The following is a 20027-nucleotide window of genomic DNA, read 5'->3' on the forward strand; positions in this document are numbered from 1 at the left end:
TGCACATTCATCCAGCCTGGCCCCATGGTTGTCTGTCCTCTCTACTGGTGTTTGCATAGGACACACTGGAAAGTTGCTGGCCAAGGGGGCTCCCTGACTGACCAGAAAGCAAAGGGGCCCAAACTTCTGTCTGGTCAAGGTCATCCAAAGTTGACACCAGCTGTGTGCAGAGAACACAGCACCCAGGAGAGTGACCAGCTCCCGGACTCTGGTTAGTGTCCCTCTGTTCCTTCCTCCTCTCATGCCACACCCACTAGCCCACCTTTCCATGCAGAATTCAAATAGAAAGTGGCCCAACCTTAGGGTGAGATAGGAGGCAGCCCCTTCAAGTCAGGGTGGAGAAGTAGTCTTATAAACATGGAAAGACGCTGTAACATCTTGCAGGTTCCCAAAAATAACTAGTGGTTTGGAGGAGTATGATCTCTAATTCAGAAAACTCATCTGGACATAATAGAACATGGAGAAAAAAACTCAGGAAGACTAAGGCTCTCTTAGTGATGGGACTGTGGTGATTGTGATTGTGTGTGTGTGTGTGTGTGTGTGTGTGTGTGTGTGTGTGTGTGTGTTTGCCTCTGTATTTCCTAATTTTTCTATAAAGAACACATGATACTTTTAAAATAAAACAACAGTAAAAGCTGTTAATTTAAAAATGTTTTCATTAGTAAATACAGCCAGAATTTAACACTGTCTCGTTCCATAACCATTGCCCTTATTTCTGGCTTAGGCCTTAAACCAGAGCTGTGTTTCTCTGTCCCCCCACCCCGTCCTGTCCCCTGTGGGTGTTGAGCCTTTCTCCCACTTACAGGCTCTACTGTAGAGACCCCAGTTCTAGCGCCAGGATTTTGAACATCTATTTATTGCACAGGCCGACTCTGCCAAGGCTGTGACGTACACTGTCTCCTGCTCACGGCAGTTACTGGGTCTACCTAAGTGGCCGGTTTAAGGCAGAGCTGGCATTCGAACTCAAATGTGACTGAATCAATGTCCACAGTGAAGCCAAATCTGAAATGGTGATATTTTGCAGGGACGGAGGAGCTGGGCCTGGGGAGATCTCCCTTTCCCTAGCCACATCAGACGCATGGCTCTCTGACCTCCGCAGCTGGCGGGGACCTGACACCTACTTCCTCCCCAACAGAGGTGTCCTGGAAAGGGGCTGGCTACTGGGATGTTTGATGAAATCGGAGGCAATGAGATGAAACAAACACACAGTATAGGGAGTCAAGAAATTGGTTTTAGTGAAAGAAGCCAGACACAGAAAGACAAATAGTGTATGATCTCATGTGTATGACCCTAAAATAGCCAAACTCGTAGAAGTAGAAGCAGAGAGTGGAATGGTGGTCATGAGGGCCGGAGGGGAGGGGAATGAGGATATAAAGTCTCAGGTGTGCGAGATAAATAAGTTCTGGAGGTGTGCTATATTATAGCACAGTGTTGCATTGTATGTTTAAAATTTGCTAAGCGGGCAAATCTTATGTTAAGTGTTCTTTACCCTCCTGCCGCCCACCCCCGGCCCCTGCCCAGAATAAAAAAAGAGAGTGGGAGGAAACTTTGGGAAGTGATAGATAAGTCTATGACCTTGATGGTGGTGATGGTTTCAGGGTTATATACATATTTTTGTTGTTGCTAATCTTCACCTCACGATATATTTTTTTTCTCATTGATTTGCTAGAGAGAGTGGAAGGGAAGGGGAGAGGCAAAGAGAGAGAAACATCAATGTGAGAGAGACACATTGCTTGACTGCCTCCCAAACTGGCACACACACTTCTTGGCTCACACCCCACCTGAGGCCAGGGATCGGGCTTGCAACAGGTACGTGCCCTTGACCCGAATTGAACAGGAGACCCTTTTGTCTGCTCTATTCACTGAGTCAAACTGGGTAGGGCTAGGGGTATAGATATGCTTATTCCCAAACTCACTGAATCATATGCATTAAATATGTAAAGCTTTTTACATGTCAAGCATATCTGAAAAACGTCGCTTAAAAAGAAAAAGTAATAAAATGGGTTTTAACCTAGGTAGTAGCTGTGAGAACTTGAGTAAGTTTCTAAACCCTTCTGAGCCTCAGTTTCCCTTGACGCAGACACCATAAGGTGGTTGGACAGGGAAACTCCCTATGCGTCATTGAAGAGCTAGAAGGCTCTGGTTTCCAGAGAGGAGCGCAGGCACGGAAAGTTGGCCGCCGCCGCTCAGCCAGCAGTCTGATGGCTGTGCCTGCCCTCTTGAGGAAGGCTGGTGCGGCTCAGTGACACTGCAAGGGTCTGAGCCTTAGGGCAGTCACTTTAGCCTAGAAGCCCAAAACTGTAAGATGTCCCTGCTGAGACCATGCACGCTATGCACCTCACTCCTCACCACACTAAGAATCCTTCCACCCAGAACAGGGGTGTGATGCTACAGACTCACATCACTCCCCTCGGGGAGGCCCAGGTGGCCACGGGCAGGCAAGGCCAACAGATGCTAGAAGGGCTGGACTGGGAGCCTGGGGCCAGGGTTCTCATCCTGAATCCATGACGCCCTATGCCAGTGACCTTGGCTTTGAGAGACCTCAGAGGATTCTGTGGAGGGCCAAGCACTGCAGAGAGTGAGAGGGTCCTGGAGGGCCCAGCAGGCAGAGTGTCAGGCTCACTGCTCACTCCCTGCCCTCAGTGCACAGCCACACAGGACACCCGGGTGGATGAGTGTTTTCACGCCGTGGGCTGTGCTAGCCTTTAGAAAAAGTGATGGGTAAGTACAGAGACTCCTATGCTCTCCTTGAGACCAAATGGGCATGTTCAGGAATAAGGGCAGAGCAGGCTGCCGGGCCTGGGACGCCCCCCTGACCCACACTACCAACTGACCAAACGCTCTGTAGTCACTCAAACAAACTGGCACACACACTTCTCTGCTCACTCCCCTGCGCCAACTTTGTCTGAGTTGATGCGCTTCTAAAGGGCCCATAAGACAGAAGTGCTGCCAAGTTTTCAAATTTGGCATTTTTTTTCGAATGACTCAAAAACAATTTTGAGTATATTTTGCATAAGGGAGTGAGAAAAGTTTGCAGTCCCCTAAAACTGTGGGCTGTCACCTGCAAATGTCCTGGACTGAGCTGTGTGTGACAGCACCTCCCTCCTGCATGTTGTCTCGTAGGTTATGAGGTGCAGGGCCAGGTCTATGTTAGGTGCCAGAGTGGTTTAAAGATCGCCTGAAGGCAAATGGCCGTACTGGGAAAGTGGCACAAAGAACTGGCCTGCTCCCAGGTCCGCCTCGGAGGGAGCACACCCAGGCCCGTCGGCAGCGTGGATGATGCCTGCTTTACACGCGGAACTCCTGGACCTGGGGTCTGAAAAAGACACCTGGACCAGATTTCATTCATTCTCGGTTGTTCAGTTTCTTGGCCATCATATTTGGCTGTGGGCAGGCACTCTGCTGGGGGAGAAGACATGGAGGTGACTGAGACAGGCCCAGGTGCTGATCTTACAAACTTTCAAGGTACTGAGGAGCACAGGTCATCAAAGAAGCAACCACACACACAAAAAGAAGCAACCACAATATTGCTGGTCCAATCCAAATGGCAATGCGATATCACTTCACACCCACCAGGATGGTTATTTAAAAAACCAGGTGTTGCCCTAATCGGTTTGGCTCAGTGGATAGAGCGTCGGCCTGCGGTCTGGAAGGTCCCAGGTTCGATTCTGGTCAAGGGCATGTACCTTGGTTGTGGGCACATCCCCAGTAGGAGGTGTGCAGCAGGCAGCTGATCGATAATTCTCTCTCATTGATGTTTCTAACTCTCTATACCTCTCCCTCCCTCTCTGATATATTTTAAAAAACACACAAAAAACCAAGTGTTGGGTAAGATGTGGAGAAATTAGAGGCCTTGCACATTGCTGGTAAGAAAGTAAAATGGTGCAGCCACTGTGGAAAACAGTATGGCAGTTCCTAAAAAAAAAAAAAAATTACCATATGATCCAGCATTTACACTTCTGGGCATATGGCCAAAAGAATTGAAAGCCAGGACTTGAGCAGATATTTGTGCACCCGTGTTCATAGCAGGATTATTCACAATAGCCAAAAGGTGGCAACAACCCAAATGCCCGTCAACGGATGAAAGTCTAAACAAAATGTGATATATGCATACAATGAAATATTATGGAGGCTTGTAAAAACAAGGGAATTCTGACACATGCTACATACAAAGTGGATGAACCCTGACAACATCACACTAACTGAAATAAGCCAGATACAAAGGTACAAACACTGCATGATTCCACTTACACGAGGAACCCAGAATAGGCAAATTCATAGAGACAGAAAGTAGAATGGTGGTTGCCAGGGGCTGCGGGTGTGGGTAGGGAAGGAGTAGAGAGTTAGGGTTTAATGGGTACAGTTTCGGTCGGAAAAGATGAAAAAGTTCTGGAGATGGATGGCAACAATGGTTGTACAACAGTGTGAATGTACTTAATGCCATTGAACTGTACACCTAAAAATAGTTAAAATGGCCCAGCTGGTGTGGCTCAGTGGTTGAGCATCCACCTATGAACCAGGAGGTCACGGTTTGATTCCTGGTCAGGGCACATGCTGGGGTTGTGGGCTCGATCCCCAGTAGGGGGTGTGCAGGAGACAGCCAATGAATGATTCTCTCTCATCATTGATGCTTCTATTTTTTGCTTCCTCTCTCTTCTTCTCTGAAGTCAATAAAAAAATATTTTTTTAAAAAGTAAAAATAGTTAAAATGGAAAGTTTTATGTTGTGCATATTTTATCACAATAAAAAAACCCAGCTAGTATCACTGAGATGGGAGAGGACAGGGTGTCAGGGAGATGTGGGAGGGGCAGAAAACCCAGTGAAGTTGGGGAGAAGGTTAGGGAAAACATCCCTGGAGAAAGTGGCCTTAGAGCTGAGAAGAAGCAAAGGGAGTAGACAGAAGATCCGTGGTGAGGAGGAGAGAGGGACAGCATGAGGAGGCTCGGAGGTGTGAAAGGCACCCTCAATATCACAAAATGAAGTTCAGTGTGGTCAGCCTGAAACACAACTAGGGTGAGGCATGGCCATCCCTGGAGGGCCTGTGTGCCCTGGGAAGGGGCCTGAAAGAAAAACCCCAGATGGTGATGATCATGGGAGGCAAAGGGGGCGGGCAGTGCAATGAACACACTGGAAAGATTAAGGTCAGTTTCCAAGGCCCATGAGTAAGGAGGGGAAATGACCCAGTCAAGACACATTTCCATGGTAACACAGGTGATGCTGTGCATTGCACGAGGGGCTGGGATGCTGGCCAGCTCCACGGCTGTGCGGATAGTGATGCACAGCCCAGAGCAGGTGTGTGAGATACAAAGGCTAGGCGTGTCCTAGGAGAGCAGGCACATGAGAATCAAAGGACCGGAGAATGAGTGTTGCTTTTAAGAATTCTAGTTCTTGCTTTTGCAGATTCTTATTATTAAGTTCACATTTATTAGATCATTGCTGTTGGCATTGCAGGCTAAATGTGTGTGTGTGTGACATTTAATGGTCATCGAAGATTGTAAAAATGCTGACTGGCTTATTAAGTCTTGTTTTTTGTTTTTTGTTTGGAGAATTTTTATGAGTTTATTTGAGCCAAACTGACAACATATGCCAGCAAGCAAGAGCTCAAATGCTCCCATAGGTCTTTTTTTTCCTTATTAAGTCTCTACATGGTACACTGCATGGTCCACCAATGCCACAAAACCCTCATGAAATTTCATCTAATGAAGTGTCCAGGAGGCCCAACTCTCTAGAGATTGTTTAACTATTAATATTAACTTTTAAAATGTCAAGATTCCAAACCAGATACTGCCTTTACTAAAAATATGTATTTTAGCCCTGACTGGGTGACTCAGTTGGTTGGAGCATTATCCTGTATACTAAAAGGTTGGGGGTTTGATTCCCAGTCAGAGCACATACCTAGATTGCAGATTCTATCCCCAGTCCGGGTACAACCGATCAATGTTTCTCTCTTACATCGATGTTTCTCTCTCTCTCTGTCTCTCTCTTTCTCTCTCAAATCAATTAATATCCTCAGGTATGTTTAAAAAAAGGGGGGGGGGTATTTTAAAAAATAATTGCCCCAATTAAATCTAAGTCTACCGAGTTCCTCTTTGGCTATTCTATATCCTATATTGCCACAAGATCTCCCAGCAAACTCTCTTCCTTATGCCAGCTGTGAAAGGGGCCAAATCCATCCCACATCAGGCTCAGACACATGCGAACAGGAAAGGGCTTTAATCACCCACAGAGGGCAAGGCTCCTTTTCCCGGGGAGCCCTGTCCTACGCGGGGAGCAGCAGCTGGCTGTCCTGGAGGCAGGGAGCCCTGGAGCCAGGAAGAGCAGGGCTCAGTAGTGGGTAGGGCCCTCTGCTCCCTGGCTTGATGTGGGGACAGGCACAGACATACCTAAGAGATACTGTGTGTTTGGTGCCAGACCACCAGCAATAAAATGAGTATGGCAGTAATACTAGTTGTAAGCGTTTTGCTGGTGGAGGGTCTTGCCTTTACTTTGTAAAAAAATGCAACATCTGTGAAGCTCAATAAAGTGAAGTGCATTAAAACGATCTCTGCCTGGATTTATGTCAGAGGCAGACACTGGGCTTCCCAAGAACTCAGGCCTGGGACTCTCTGCAGTGGGAGGCCGTGGCCAGCTCACTCTGGTGAGAGCGGAGTTTTCTAGAATTTAGACCACGAACTAGGCCTTTCTCTTAAAAAGAAGAGGACAGGGAGAGGTGAGTCCAAGGGCCAGACGCAGGGGGAGAAAAAGACGTGTGTCAAGAGCCCTTCACAGAATTGGGAGGCTTGGCATTCTTTGCCCCACTCAGCTTTCCTCAGGAGCTTGGGGCCACGTGGAGGAAGAAAGAGCAACCTCTCCCCATTTCTCAAGCATTCCTGCAAAAACCCGGGGCCCAGTTACTCTCCACTGACTTATGGAAGCTCATCGCCCTCCTCCTCAGAGGGGGCTTAGCGCTGACCTTCCCACCGTGTAAACAGGGAAATGCCAGCCCGCTCCTGCCACCAGGCTGCACAGCCTGCCTGCCCACCCACGGCCACCTGCCTCCATCGTGGAGGGCCCTGGGGCAGGGAGGGAGGGGAATCTATTGGTTAGCTGGATGTCAGTCCATTGCTCATGTTCCCCGAGGCAGACTTCTGGAAGGCTCAAGTTCCTCAGAGCACATTCTTTTACCCACAAGACACCAGAGGTCGGGCTGGGCCAGTTTTCACAGGGCTATGAAATGCTAAGTAGAAACAGGCTGGGACCTCTCCCCTCCCCCAGCTGCCCCAGCACCACCCCGGCTGCACCAGGAGTCAACCCTCTGACTCATCCTCCCACCATTTAAATATGCAGAAATTCAGTTCTGATTTCTGGACCCCTCAGCGGGTTTGGAAAGATGAGGGATCACTTCCCTAGAATAGTCGACTTCTCTAGAATGGACTCTAGGGAGATAGGCCAGATCTGGGCAGACCATGGTCTGGCCACTCCACTGTACAAGGACACACGTTCCAGGTGTGGCCAGGCTGAGGCTGGCTGGGGGGTGTCAGGGTATAATGAGAGGTCTCTACATGAAGTTCCAAAGATGAAGCTGAGGGAGATCCTGGATGGGTCAAGCATCATGGGAAGGCCATGGCAAGTGGGGCTTTCCTTTGACGTCATTCTCCTCATTCTGGTAAATAAAAGAGAGGATTCTGCCAGGAAATAGGAGGGCAGCAGTGACTTCTCCTTCAAGTCATGGTTTTTGAGAGCCACCATCACCTCCTGCTGAGAAGGAGGCTAGGCTTGTGGGTGAGCAGGGTCAAATGAGGGGGAGATTAGCAAAGCCCATATTGCAATCCATGAGAACAATAGGGAAAGGCAGGGATGCTTCTGGAGAATTTTCTGGAAGCTCCGCCAAGGTGCCAAGCCCTCGGGCTTCCAGCAAACTCCTGGAACCTCATTCAGAATGTTCCCCTCTGAAGGACCTATTTCCTCATCCTCCTAAATCTGGCTACTCAACAGTTTTACCAGAAACTCTGGCAACTCCCACCAGCAGGCCTGGAACAGGCTGTCCCGACCTCACTCATGATTTGAGACCTCGAAGTTGTTTGTAAAGTGGGTTGTATGTACATCAGAAGCGATTGAGTTTCCAGTGGAGTTCACCAGGCCTTACTAATCCATAATGCTCCTGTAATAATATGAGTTTGCTTCCAACTAGACTAAGCCTCCACTTATAATTTCTATGGGCATATGCATTCTGAGCTTCATTTTGGAGAAGTAGGCGAACATACTCTTCTGTACCAGCAGAAACCAACTGAGTTCGGATTGTCAGCCTTGGACACATCCTGGGGCAACGGAAGGAATTCACATTTTGAAGCCAAAGAGACCAGGTTCAAATCTTGGTTCTACTGCTCACTGGTTGGGAGCCTCTCAGAACCTCAGTGTCTTCATCTCCAAAACAGATATAATAATACCTACCTTGCAATATTGTCATTAGGATAAAAAATAATGAGAATGATATAACTTGGGACATAGTGATCATACAGTAAGCTCAATTTTCATCCAAAGAGGCCAGAAATGTTGATAAATTTCAATGGATAAGGGGGATGACAGAACCCTGGAGATGGGCAATATTACCCAGGTTTTTAAGAATCTGGGGGCTGGGTCCAGAAACTAGAGACAACAAATTAGAGACAGTAAGTTCAAGGTCACCAGCAATGGAGGCTTGTAATAAAGGAGCTGTGAGGCGCATGGGTGGCTTGAACGAGTTCATTCAGGTCTGTGCAGAAAAGAGCAAGCATAGGGTGGTGGTAGAAGGAGAGAGTTCCTCTGCTCTGCTCTCAAGACTGAGTTTCCAGAACTAGTTCTGAGGCTAAGGCTGAGTGAGGCTGGACATTCCTTCCCACACGGCCAATGCCTATTTGTGTTTAGGTGTGCATGTGACCAATGAGCCGGGTGTGAGAGGGCAGTCTACTGTGCCTGGTGCCATGAGGCCGGACATTTCCCTGCTGGCAAGGGGCTTTCCCCACCCAAACCTTTGCCCTTGCACATGTGCCTGCACCCTGAGGAATCACCAGTAGGCCAAAGAAGGAGGCATCACCTGGCTCAGTTCATCATTGAAACTGTTTCTTAGTGGACGGGGGTGGGTGGGGGGAGGGAGGGCCGCTCAGAGCCATTTTATTTTAATATTTGGAGATGTGTGCTTAATTTGCACCCCCAAATTGGAAGTGAAGCAGAACTTATTGTTCACAGATTTATTCAATTGGCTGATGTGAAGCTCTTTGATGAAGAAAAAAAAAGCAATTAGCTGAGCCAACATGAGCTCATCAAAAGCCATTCATGCCAAACCAACCTCATTTCCTTTGTTAATGGGGCTCCCAGACCAGCAGGAAGCCGTAACATGGTGTTACTTGACTAGAGGAAGTCTTTTGACAAAGCTTGTTATGATATCCTGGTAGACAAGATGCAGACACGTGCCTGGAGAGTCCTCTGGGAGAACCGGCTCAAGGCATGCCCAGTGCAGGAGTTGATGGATCAGCGTGACCTAAAAGACGGGCCCAAACTGTGCACCACTCATCATTGTCACGGACTTGGGTGAAAGCGGGGAATAGCTGGTAAATTTATGAATGACACAAAGCTGATAGGAATGCCTAATAAGATAGTCCAAAGGCTGAAAATTCAAGATTAGACCCAAGACTATAAGAAGGGGCTCTGACCAAGGAGAAGGAGTCTAATGGAGTCAGTTTGGGCTGCTGTACCAAAGTATCATAGATGGTGTGGCTTATAAACAACAGAAATCTAGTTCTCACAGTTCTGGAGGCTGGAAGTCCCAGATCAGGATGCTAGCATGGTCAGGTTCTGGTGAGAGCCTTTTGTGGATGGCAGACTACCGACTTTTTTTTGTCTCCTCACAAAACCAAAAGAGAGTAATCTGGTCTTTTCTTACAAGGGCACTAATCCCATTCAGGAGAGCTCCACCCTCATGACCTAGTCACCACCCAAAGGCCCCACCTCCAAATACCACCTTGGTCCTGATGTTTCTTTGCTGTTTTCCCCCTTTTTAGATCTGAGCTGCACATCCTCTCTGATGGTGGCCAATCCAAACTCTGAATCCTGAAAAGTCCTTTTTTTTTTTTTTTTTTACTGAGTGAAAAAACCTGCTCCTGCTGGTCTCCTGTCCCCTGGTGGGTAGCAAACTGCCCAAAATGTCTAGTGTTCCCTTTTTAAGCCTTTGGGCCACAGGAGGAGTCTGGCTACAACTAGAAGCCTTGGCTCTACCAAGCATGGCAAGAAGAAAGGATAGCTCCTCCCTGTGTCCTCTGAGGACCTTGGGGGGCCCCAAGGCCTCTTTCAGGAAGGATGGATCAATGGCTTCTTCAGAACCACATTCTCCAGAAGGGGTATGTATCTTGTTTCTGTAAGGCTATCCCCTACTCTCGCACAGTTTTCCTGGGGTGCCTAAAGTCCCTGCAATAGCTCCAGCCTTCCTTTTCCACCCTGGGTGCTGACTCTCCCAAGGAGACCCTCTCCACTACCATAGGTGGGCCCAAGACACACAGTCTGCCAGGGGTCCCAGAGAAGTGACTCTCCCACGGGAGCAGGATGTAGGATGCAGCTTGCTGCCTAGGTCTCCCTTCCCCCACCAGACCCCAAGCAGGCCTGCCACCCAAGCCTCATTGCTGAGCAGGGAAATGACTGAACAAGCCTGGAGGGGCCCATGGAGAGGCGGAGCCACACTCATGTTTCTGCTCAGACCTGAGCTGGGGACCCAGAACAAGGGGGCATGTTTCTAGGCTGCCAAGTGGGGGATTGTGATGTGCCCACAAAACAGATGCTAAGAGAAGCCTAACGGAGTCAACTGCTCTCATATCATAGCTGTGAGGCCTTCAGTGAGGCCACGTGCCATTGCCATGGAGACGACCAGTTCTCCTGCAGAGCCCAGCTCCTTGCCTGGCCTTTTCCTCGTGGTCAGCACAGCAGCCGAGTGTTTTCTGTCATTCTCCACGCTGGTTTCTCTCCTTTCCTACGCTATGCATTAAACATGCTCTGCATCAAATCTCATTAGGCCTAGTTTTGCACATCTGTTTGAGGCTATTTTCTCTCCGTTGACTTAATAACACCCATGTGTTTTGTCATTTTTTTTACCCCTCTTGTTTTCCTTTTTAGGTTAAATTTATCCAACTGGCCAGATGCAACTCTCACCCTGACCATCTTCCACTCACTTACCTCCTAACACCCAAGCACCCTCTCCCCCTCACCCCCATATACACCTCCACCTCCACACACACCCCAACTCCTGCCACATGCACTCTCCCCGCTCACATACATCCCTGTCTCCACCCTCCACACCTCCACATAGCCCCCCCGACATACATACCCACTTCTTCTCTCAAATTCCCTCCTATCCCCACCTTCCCCATCTTCACTTACATCCACCTCCTCTCCATACCTGTACACCTCCTCACTACTCCACTTCCTACACATAGAAACGCCTCTCACACATACAAAACACACCCAAAACACACCCACACTTCTCTGCACATCTTCACCTCACACCTCGGCTGGGTGTTCACCACTGAACAGCCCTGAGCTCACTGTCCTGGAGCAGTACCCTCTGGAAGGACCCTGCATAGCTCCCATGGTTCAGTGCAGTGGGTTCTGCTCTGGGGTTTGGGGAGCTGATTCCAGGTCCTGCGTGTCCTCCACTGAGGAAGGCACACAGCCACGCAGGAGCCAGAAGCTCTATCCTCCCCCTCCTCCCCACCCCGCCCCGTGTGCCCTCCTACCATCCTCCTCTCGGGGATACCCTTGGGATGAATGAGCATGGGCCAGGGGCTGGCCACTTCATGAACAAAGGACTAGAAGGTGACTCTTCCCTTTCTTTTCTTGGCTGTTCTAAAAATACTATGGACTCCCTCCCCTGCTTATCGGACAGGAAGCTCCCTGCCTGTGCACAGCCATTGTCTGCAGGCGGGCAGACTTCCCCTGGACTGGGCTGAGGGCTCTCACAGGTCACACCTAGTCCTCCCAGCCGCTGGTTTCCGAAGACCCTTCCCTGATCTCCTGGGAGAACTGGTCTCCCGCTGGCCTGTTTCCCACCTACCCAAACCTCGCCAGCCTTCCAGAAGTGGTCTTAGAGGCTTTGGCTGGGTAGTTCGCCCTTTCTCCAAAGGCGCCAGCAGGACACATTTCTGGACCACACTGACATTTAGAAAATCTAAACATTCATAAATGTCTGCATGGCCTTTTTAAAATCGACAATTAGTTGTTAAAGGTCTCCGTGATTCCCACAATGTTCAGCCCCTCTTTAATTTTTTCCCCCCTAAAACACATAGTTACTCTTCATTTCCCATGGTCGTTTCTGGAGTGCTTCAGCTCTACAGGGGAAGAACTCAATCAACACGTGGTAATAATCTGGGGGTCATTCCTTATGAGCAACAGATTTCAAATACCACAACAAGGGCAGGCGGAGAGAAGTCTGCTGAACAGCGGACGTGGGCCAGGCAGGCACTCTACCTAAGCTATTCGGTTTGGATTTTCCCCTCAGAGCACCCTGGAAAGGAAGGGGTTATTGTTCCCATTTTACAATGAGGAAACTGAGGCTCAGGAAGGTGAAGCATTGGCTTGCCAAGGAGATGTGGCAAGGAAATGATGAGCTGGGAAATGAATGTTGAAGACCATGCTCTTGCCCATCACACCAGGCTTGTCCCACCTGAGGATCTGGGAATAGAGCCGAACAGCAGCCTAACCTTCCGCAGAGAGAAATCACATGGCCTCACCTGTGGAATCCCATAGCCTCATCCATGCCAAGGGATGGACCCTGCTCCAGACCAGAGCAAAGGACCTACAGTGAGGACCAGGGAGAAGCTGCCTTTAGACAGCCCCAGGACACCCAGCCAGTCTGCCACGAGCTGTCAGACTCCCTCTCCACAGGAAGCAGGGGGCTTCCTCATGTGTGACCCTAGTTTACCCAGCACAATACACTGTCAGTGACAAGAACTATGACTTAATGGGTGTTGCACATGCCACCTACCAGGCTAAATCCTGAACATTCACCCTCTCAGTCCTCACAGCCCTGCAAGAGGGGGTCCATCTCATACAGGGAGGAACTGAGACTCAGAGCTGAGAACAAGGTGGCCAAGGCCACGTCATTGGGGAACTTCAATGCCCCGATTCAGACCAGGACCACCTGAATCCAGAAGACCGTTCAGATTCATGACTCCATTCAGGGCGGTGCTTTTAATGAAATGCATTTGTTCCTGATGACCTTGCATAATTGAAAACTCAAGTTCCCAGAGGACTACATTTGAAGTAGGAGTCACATTTCAAACTTTTCCCCTAAGTGAACATTTTTGTTTGGACATATTGGCAAAGCACACACCCATGTTGCCCTGGCACCCAGGGCACAGCCCCAACTACATCCCACAGATGTGGCTCTTGGACCAAAGTCCTCTTCATGCTGCTCCCTGGCACCAGGAAGATGTTCTCAAGGTGGCTCAACCCTGAGCACTTCCAGCTGCTGCTCTGATCCCAGTCAAAGTGGCAGGGACTGCTGTGTCCTATTGTCGCAAGTAGGATTTACACAAATAAAATGAGCAACAACAAAAATGCTCATTTCCCTGGCCAGCGATTCCTCCCTGCAGGCCTGAGAGGCAAGCTGTGTCCTCCCCCCGCCCCCTGCCCCCCGCAAAGTCCCCTTCGGCTTCTCCCCAGTGGAGTTTGGCTCAGAGCACTGAGCTCAAGGCAGGAATGGTGGAGAGCAGGGAGGATCATGGTGGGCTGAACCAAGCTGTGGACCATTCCTAACAAGGAGCAGAATGACTGCTTTCAGAGGCCTGCCCGTTTCTAACCACCCTCTGTGGTGGCTGCTCTATGTGAAGCAAATGTCATTGGGATGTAGTTATGGCTGCGGGTAGCCAACTCACCAGGCTAAGCAGGCCACCATGTGTGGCTCCTAGCAGGATGCCCTCCCCTTGGCCTGGCCATAGTGCCCTAGGCTCCCTTGCTGATTTCATTATCCTAGTCTTCATGCTGATGGAACCGGCAGGGACCTCAGGTCTGGAAAGACAGTAGTGCAGTGGGCCTGACCATCCTCTCTGAGAAGACGGCCAGCAATTCCTGACTCTCCTTCAGAGCTGGCCTCGTGCCACCTGTCTAGACCGAGGCGGAGAAAGAGCATGGCAGGACACTATGGTTAGGTCAGTCTTCCTCCTGTGCCTATTTGAAGCAGGACTTAGCCCTTCAACAGTCCAGAAGGATCCAAGGCCACAGTGCATTTACGAGAAATGACTAGTTCACAGGCGATTTATAGAGAGGTGGAGAGAAGATTCCCATGACCAGAACCCAGCAGACATTTCATCACTAGACATCCTTGTTCCTGCTGCATCTTTTTCTATTCCAGCCACCTACCTGTCCCCAGGTAAGTCACACAACCTATAAAAGAATCCCTTCTGTCATCGTAAGTGCTTCATCTCTTGAGCCTGATCTGTACATATGATTTAAAAAAGAAAGTCTAGTACTCACAAACACAAGAATCAATTATTCCCTCAGCACATCCCTGGCTGGCTCATTTGTCCTCAGACATCTTCAACCCCAATACAGTGGACTAAGGAAGAGCATTTATGGACTGGGCCTCTCACTGCTGCTCATCATGAAACCTGTGCCATTTCCCACTTCCCTTAAGAGAAGTGCAAATTTATCCGAAGCCAATTAATTATTATACAATGAGCTCCAAAGCAGTGATGCTCTTGGGGTGCCAAGTAAATGCAAATGCAAAACCATTCTGTATGGCTATTTCTCATCACAGACCACACAAAATTTCTACAGGAGAAAAAAATCCCTCTGCAAATGAACCCATGGTCAAATATCATAGAATATACAAGAAAATAATCCACCACAAACAAGGGCAAGCAGACACAAAGCACTGGAGGATTAGCATTCTCAAAACTTGAGCTAAAAGAACAATTGAATAAAGACTATAAAATAAATATATTTAAAATAATTGAGGAGACCAAAGGAAAACTAGAATTCATAAGGAAATATCAAGAAACCATGTAACTAGGACAGATAGATTTGAACTATTATAATAACTTTTAGAAATGAAAAAAATATATATATAGAGCCATTAAAATTTAAAATGTAAAGGATGGCTTAGACATCAGATTAACACAGCTAGAGAGAGACTAAGTGAACAGGAAGACATACCTGAGGAAATCATCCAGGATGCAGCACAGATGAACAAAACACTAGAAACTATGAAAGAGAAGTTAAGAGACATGGTGACCAGAAATAAAAATGTCCAAAATTTTAGAAGAAAGAATGGAGAAAATCTGGGTATCAATATTGGGAACATTTTCGGCTGAAAATTTTTGAGAATGAAAGAAAAACCTTAATCTTCAAAAGAAATAGCACATGGAACTTCCAAAGATAAGTAACAATTAACCCAAACTTAGACACCTTATGGTGGACACGCAGAACAACAAAGAAGAGAGAAAATCTTAAACACAAATAGAGAGAAAAACACACACCAGAATACCTAAAAAGGGAGGAAACTTAGACTGATGGAGAAGTTCCAATATCAAGAGAAGCCAGAGGATAGAGGCATGGTACAATGTGCTAAGAGGAAGTAACTAAATTAAATCCTGTTTGTATCTCAATTATAATTCAAAAGCAAGGGTAAAATTAAGACATTTTCAGACAGAGACTTAGAGATTTTCTTACTCATGTATCCTGATTGTGGTGGTTACACAAATCTTTAAATGTGTTCAAACTTACAGAAAAAATATATATTACATGAAAATATATATGGTACCACAATTAAAAAATAACATAATATACCAAAACCATTATTGGTAATATATACCAAAACCATTGATTTTTACACTTTAAATGGGTGAACTGTATGGTATGTGAATTGTGTCTCAAGAAAGCTGTTAAAAAGGAAAAAAAGATGTATCTGAAAGAAAACTGATAAATCATAATGGTCAGTATATCTGTCTGTTATATTATTTTCTTTACTTTGCTATAGTTTGGATTTTTTATATTACAAAATACAATAATTTTTAAAGAATAGGGGAACTCTTACTGGGCAATTCAGTGGTTTTTAACTTTGTGTTTATGAATTACCAAAAATCCTCACTCATCTCTCCCTGCCACAGGGCCTATCACTAAGAACCAGAGGCTCCGTGTCACAGAAGGGCCACTTGTCTCAGAATCAGGAGGCCTGAGTCTGTCCCTCCCTAACTGACTGATGTCCACTAGACATCTTTGAGCGCCACGTTCTCATCTTAGACCTCTTCTCTCCTCTTCACAGGAGTCCAGAGGAATCAAATGAGATCATAGTGCAAGTGTATTCTAAACCTAAAGAATGATGGGTGAATGCACCAATGTCAGGAAGTGTTAAATACACAATTAAACATAAAAAAATTCAACAGACCTCATCATGGGCAATGATCTGACCCTCATCCTGTCAAACCCATCACAGCACCGTTCACCAGTGTCTCTACTTGTGTGCAATGGATCGTTCCTGGCACGAAGCACAGGGAATTACAAAGGAGGTGAGCCATCCACTGCAGGCTCCACCCTCAGCAAGCCAGAGCTGGGACAGTTGCTTCATAGCTCCACATAATTCCGCATGTCCTGGTTTCAGATGGGCTTTGGGGAGAAACAAAACAATAAAATCCAAGGAAGTTTCTGGTGGGAGAGGACGGCGTGGCTCAGTGTGGTATCCACTGCCCCAGAAGCATGGCCACCAGCTTTGCCTTGGGGTAGGGGGTGGAGGCCACTTACCGATGCTGGCCACGGTGTACTGGTAGGGATCTGAGAGGAAGTGTGGGAGGGTGAGGACGAAGGCACCCGAAGCTAGGAGGAGACCCCCAACGCCAATCAGCCGTGGACGGTGCACCCGGCTGCCAAAGTAGCTGACGAAGATGATGAGGATGGCGTTGCTGATCTGTGGAGAGAGCAGAGGGATCGAGTGAGACCAGAGACTCCGTCCTCACCCACCCAGAGTGGAGACCTGACTGTACCTTTTCTAGGAAAAGCAGAGAGGGAAGAGGCTGCCCAGTGGCAGCTGTGGCCCAGGCAGAGTCCCAGGGCCAGCCTTGCCCAGAGAGCCTCACAGTGGGACAAGCACACACGTTTCAGCTTTCCCCTGTTGTCAGAATTTCTTCCCAGCCTCAGCCTTCAAGACTAAACCAAGGGAAGTCACTAGAGACAATGAAAAGCTCATGGTCTTAATTTCAACCATCTTAGGACCAAGCCCTTTGGGGAAAAATCCAAGTGTGCCTCCCATTCTGGCTGACTCCTGGAAACAGCACGTGTTCCCTCACTAAACTCCCTGAGGACTTGGGCTGGGTAGTCAGAATAGCCACCAAGTAACATGTACTCTCTCATTTCATCATGCAGCAACTTTCATTTTACAGACAGAACTGGGGCTCAGAATATTAAGTCACTTGTCCGGGTCCATGAGGTTAGGAAGTGGCTTGAACAGATACTGTCTAAGTTTTAACTAAATTAGCCCTACTGCCTCTTGGAGGAGGGGGTTTCTGTCCCAGCAGCTCTGCTACTAACCTGCCCCTGGCCCTCCCTAGGTCTGCTTCCACTTCTTTCAATGGGGGACCAGGACTAAAGCACCCTTACGTCCCTTCCCAGTTGAGCGCACCAGTAACTCCATGCTCCTGGTGCTCATTGGAAGGTGTGCTCTCTGAGCTCCACTCAGAGCCAGGGCAGGGAACCGAAGGCCCCAGCTCGGGGATAAGGGTCCTAAATGGTAAAAGGGGTGCTGGCAGATCTTATGACCACAACTGCATCCAAAGACATCACCCTCTGCCCCAGAACATATGTTCGCCTGGATTCGAGGAGCCCTGAATGTCAGCACCCATTGCCCCTGCCCTGTCCACACTACAGTCTCCTCCTGGCTCGAAAAGCAGGTGCCTTGTCTTAGGACATAGGGCCAAAGTCTTGGTACCTGGCTCTTGCCAAGATCACCAATGACCCCCTCATTGCCAAAATTCACTGTCAGTTCTCAGCTCTCTTCTTAACTTGATCTCTCAGCACCATTTGATTCGGTTGAGCATTTCCTTCTTTCTGCAACACTTCTTTCCCTGGGTTTCCAGGTACCTCCTCCTCCTAGTCTCCTCCCGCTGGCTGCTCCTTCTCAGTCTCCTTGGCTGATTCCTCTTCGCTTCCCCAAACTCTCAATTCTCAGAGCTCTGTCCCTGTACCTCTACTCTGGTCTTGGTGAGCTCATCCAGAACAGGGGCCTCATGGAAAGAGAAGAGAGGCTGGTCCTGGGAATCCCATCTCCTCACCTGGAGCCACCAAGGTTGCTGCCATGATGGAAGGGCTCTGCTGCCTCCCATGACTCTTTCTCACTGACTTCCAATGACTCCTAGCTGACCCTCCCACCCCTGACCTCTCGGCCCTCTGACCTCCCACCCCTGACCTCTCAGCCCGCCCTCTCTTCTCAAACTTTGATGTGTCGTCACTGAGGAATTGTGTGAAATCCACATTGCTGGGAGGTCATAGAGATCTGACTTTTCTGGGGGTAAAAGCTCTGGCTTCTGTGATGCTCATAATACTGGAACTGCTGGGCTTGGGATTGCTCCCCACCTGCATGCCTGGGGCTCACCTCTTCCGAGACTGGGGATGGGCAGAAGTCACATAAACTTGTGGGTGGTCACAGAGGCCCAGAATTTCGAGGCAACAGCCCAGCATACCTGGGGCAAGCTGCTGCATTTGCTGAGCCCCAGTGCCCTCCCCTGTCAGGTGGGAGGAGCAAGCAGAGCACCTGCTCACAGGGCTGCTGTGACGAGGCCCCAGGTCAGGGATCCCAGAACAGTGGGCCTCATGGAAAGAGAAGAGAGAAGCTGAGCCTGGGAACCCCATCTCCTCACCTGGAGCCACCGAGGCTCTGAGCTCAGTGCCTGGTGCCAGGAAGCCTTGGAATTGGTAGCTGCTTCCACCATGCCCATTGCACCTGGCTGTCTCCTTTCCCCAGGTGTCTATCCCAGCTCCCCATTAACTGTTCTTCTTGGACCCCCCCCCCCCCCGTCCCAGGCCTCGAGACCAGGGTGCACAAATGGAGTCCGATGGACCAGAACCTCCTGCTTACCTCATTCAGGCTGGAAATGAGACCCGAGGAAGAACTGGAGAGGCCAAAGCGCTTCTCGATGGTGGTGAGGCTGCTCTTGAAGTAGGCGCTGTACAGGAGCTGGGAGAGCTGCAGGAGGCCATGGCAGAGCACGAACACCTGGGGAGACACCGTGACCCGTGAGGCCCCGGGACAGTGAGCCCTGGCTGCCCACCTGGGCCTCCCATTCTGTTTCTGCTCTGTTTTCTCACCTGTTATTTAGAAACACTGATTTGATCGGGCGGTCCTGAGGGTGACATGCCATCATCGTCACATCAGGTTTCTCCTGGGACTCTGCGCGCTCTCAGCCATCCATCCCCACCATCCCTGCCGTTCTTATCACTGCTGCCCATAACGGCCCAGTAAACTAGGGGTGGAGAAGCACCTCTGGGAAAGGCCTGACTAAGCAGCCACATCACTTGACTTGTTTTCTGACAGCATCTCAGTGCCCTGCGGGCTGCTGCTGTCCTTCCTCCTGTCCTGTGAGGGCTGAAGTCACTCCCCAGTCAAGTCAGGTCACTCCCAGGTCCCAGACACACCCCAGGCCACAGGGTTCCACTCCTCTTGACCTGTCCTCCATTCCCCTGACTCCAGCAACACCTGTGCACAGGCCCACCTCTGATACCGGCATGACTCACCAGGATAGGTGCCCAAATCACCTGGTTGTAATGAATGTCCCAAGTTAGTTATCGCCTCTATCAGGACTACCTGTGATTGTGCTGGCTCTTTCCCTGGATGGGTGATAAGGCCTGGTCTCTGCATTCCATCCTGCCTCTATACCCTGTCATATGGGTATAGAGGCAGGATGGAATATGCAAATGTGAATTCTGTGGTTAATGGGGACAGATGCACAGCAGGGAGGGGGGCATCTGGAATCAGCTCCAGGCTGAGCCCCGGGCCCTCCTGGGTTCTCCGCTGTTGGGCGGGGCCCCAGCAGGTTCGG

At 49.0% G+C, this 20027-nt stretch overlaps 1 protein-coding gene across 1 annotated transcript in view; it reads right to left on the bottom strand.

The window, feature by feature from the left end:
- Positions 1 to 20027, bottom strand: part of SLCO2A1 (solute carrier organic anion transporter family member 2A1) — a 69908-nt gene that overhangs the window by 18580 nt on the left and 31301 nt on the right. Inside the window, exons 2-3 of the mRNA XM_008153029.3 lie at positions 19067 to 19204; positions 16741 to 16903 (exon numbers count right to left, since the gene is read on the bottom strand). Coding sequence (XP_008151251.2) covers positions 16741 to 16903; positions 19067 to 19204 — 301 coding nt within the window. The remainder of the gene's footprint in view (positions 1 to 16740; positions 16904 to 19066; positions 19205 to 20027) is intronic.

The sequence above is a fragment of the Eptesicus fuscus genome, chromosome 18 (assembly GCF_027574615.1).
Source record: "Eptesicus fuscus isolate TK198812 chromosome 18, DD_ASM_mEF_20220401, whole genome shotgun sequence".
Classification (NCBI taxonomy): domain Eukaryota; kingdom Metazoa; phylum Chordata; class Mammalia; order Chiroptera; family Vespertilionidae; genus Eptesicus; species Eptesicus fuscus.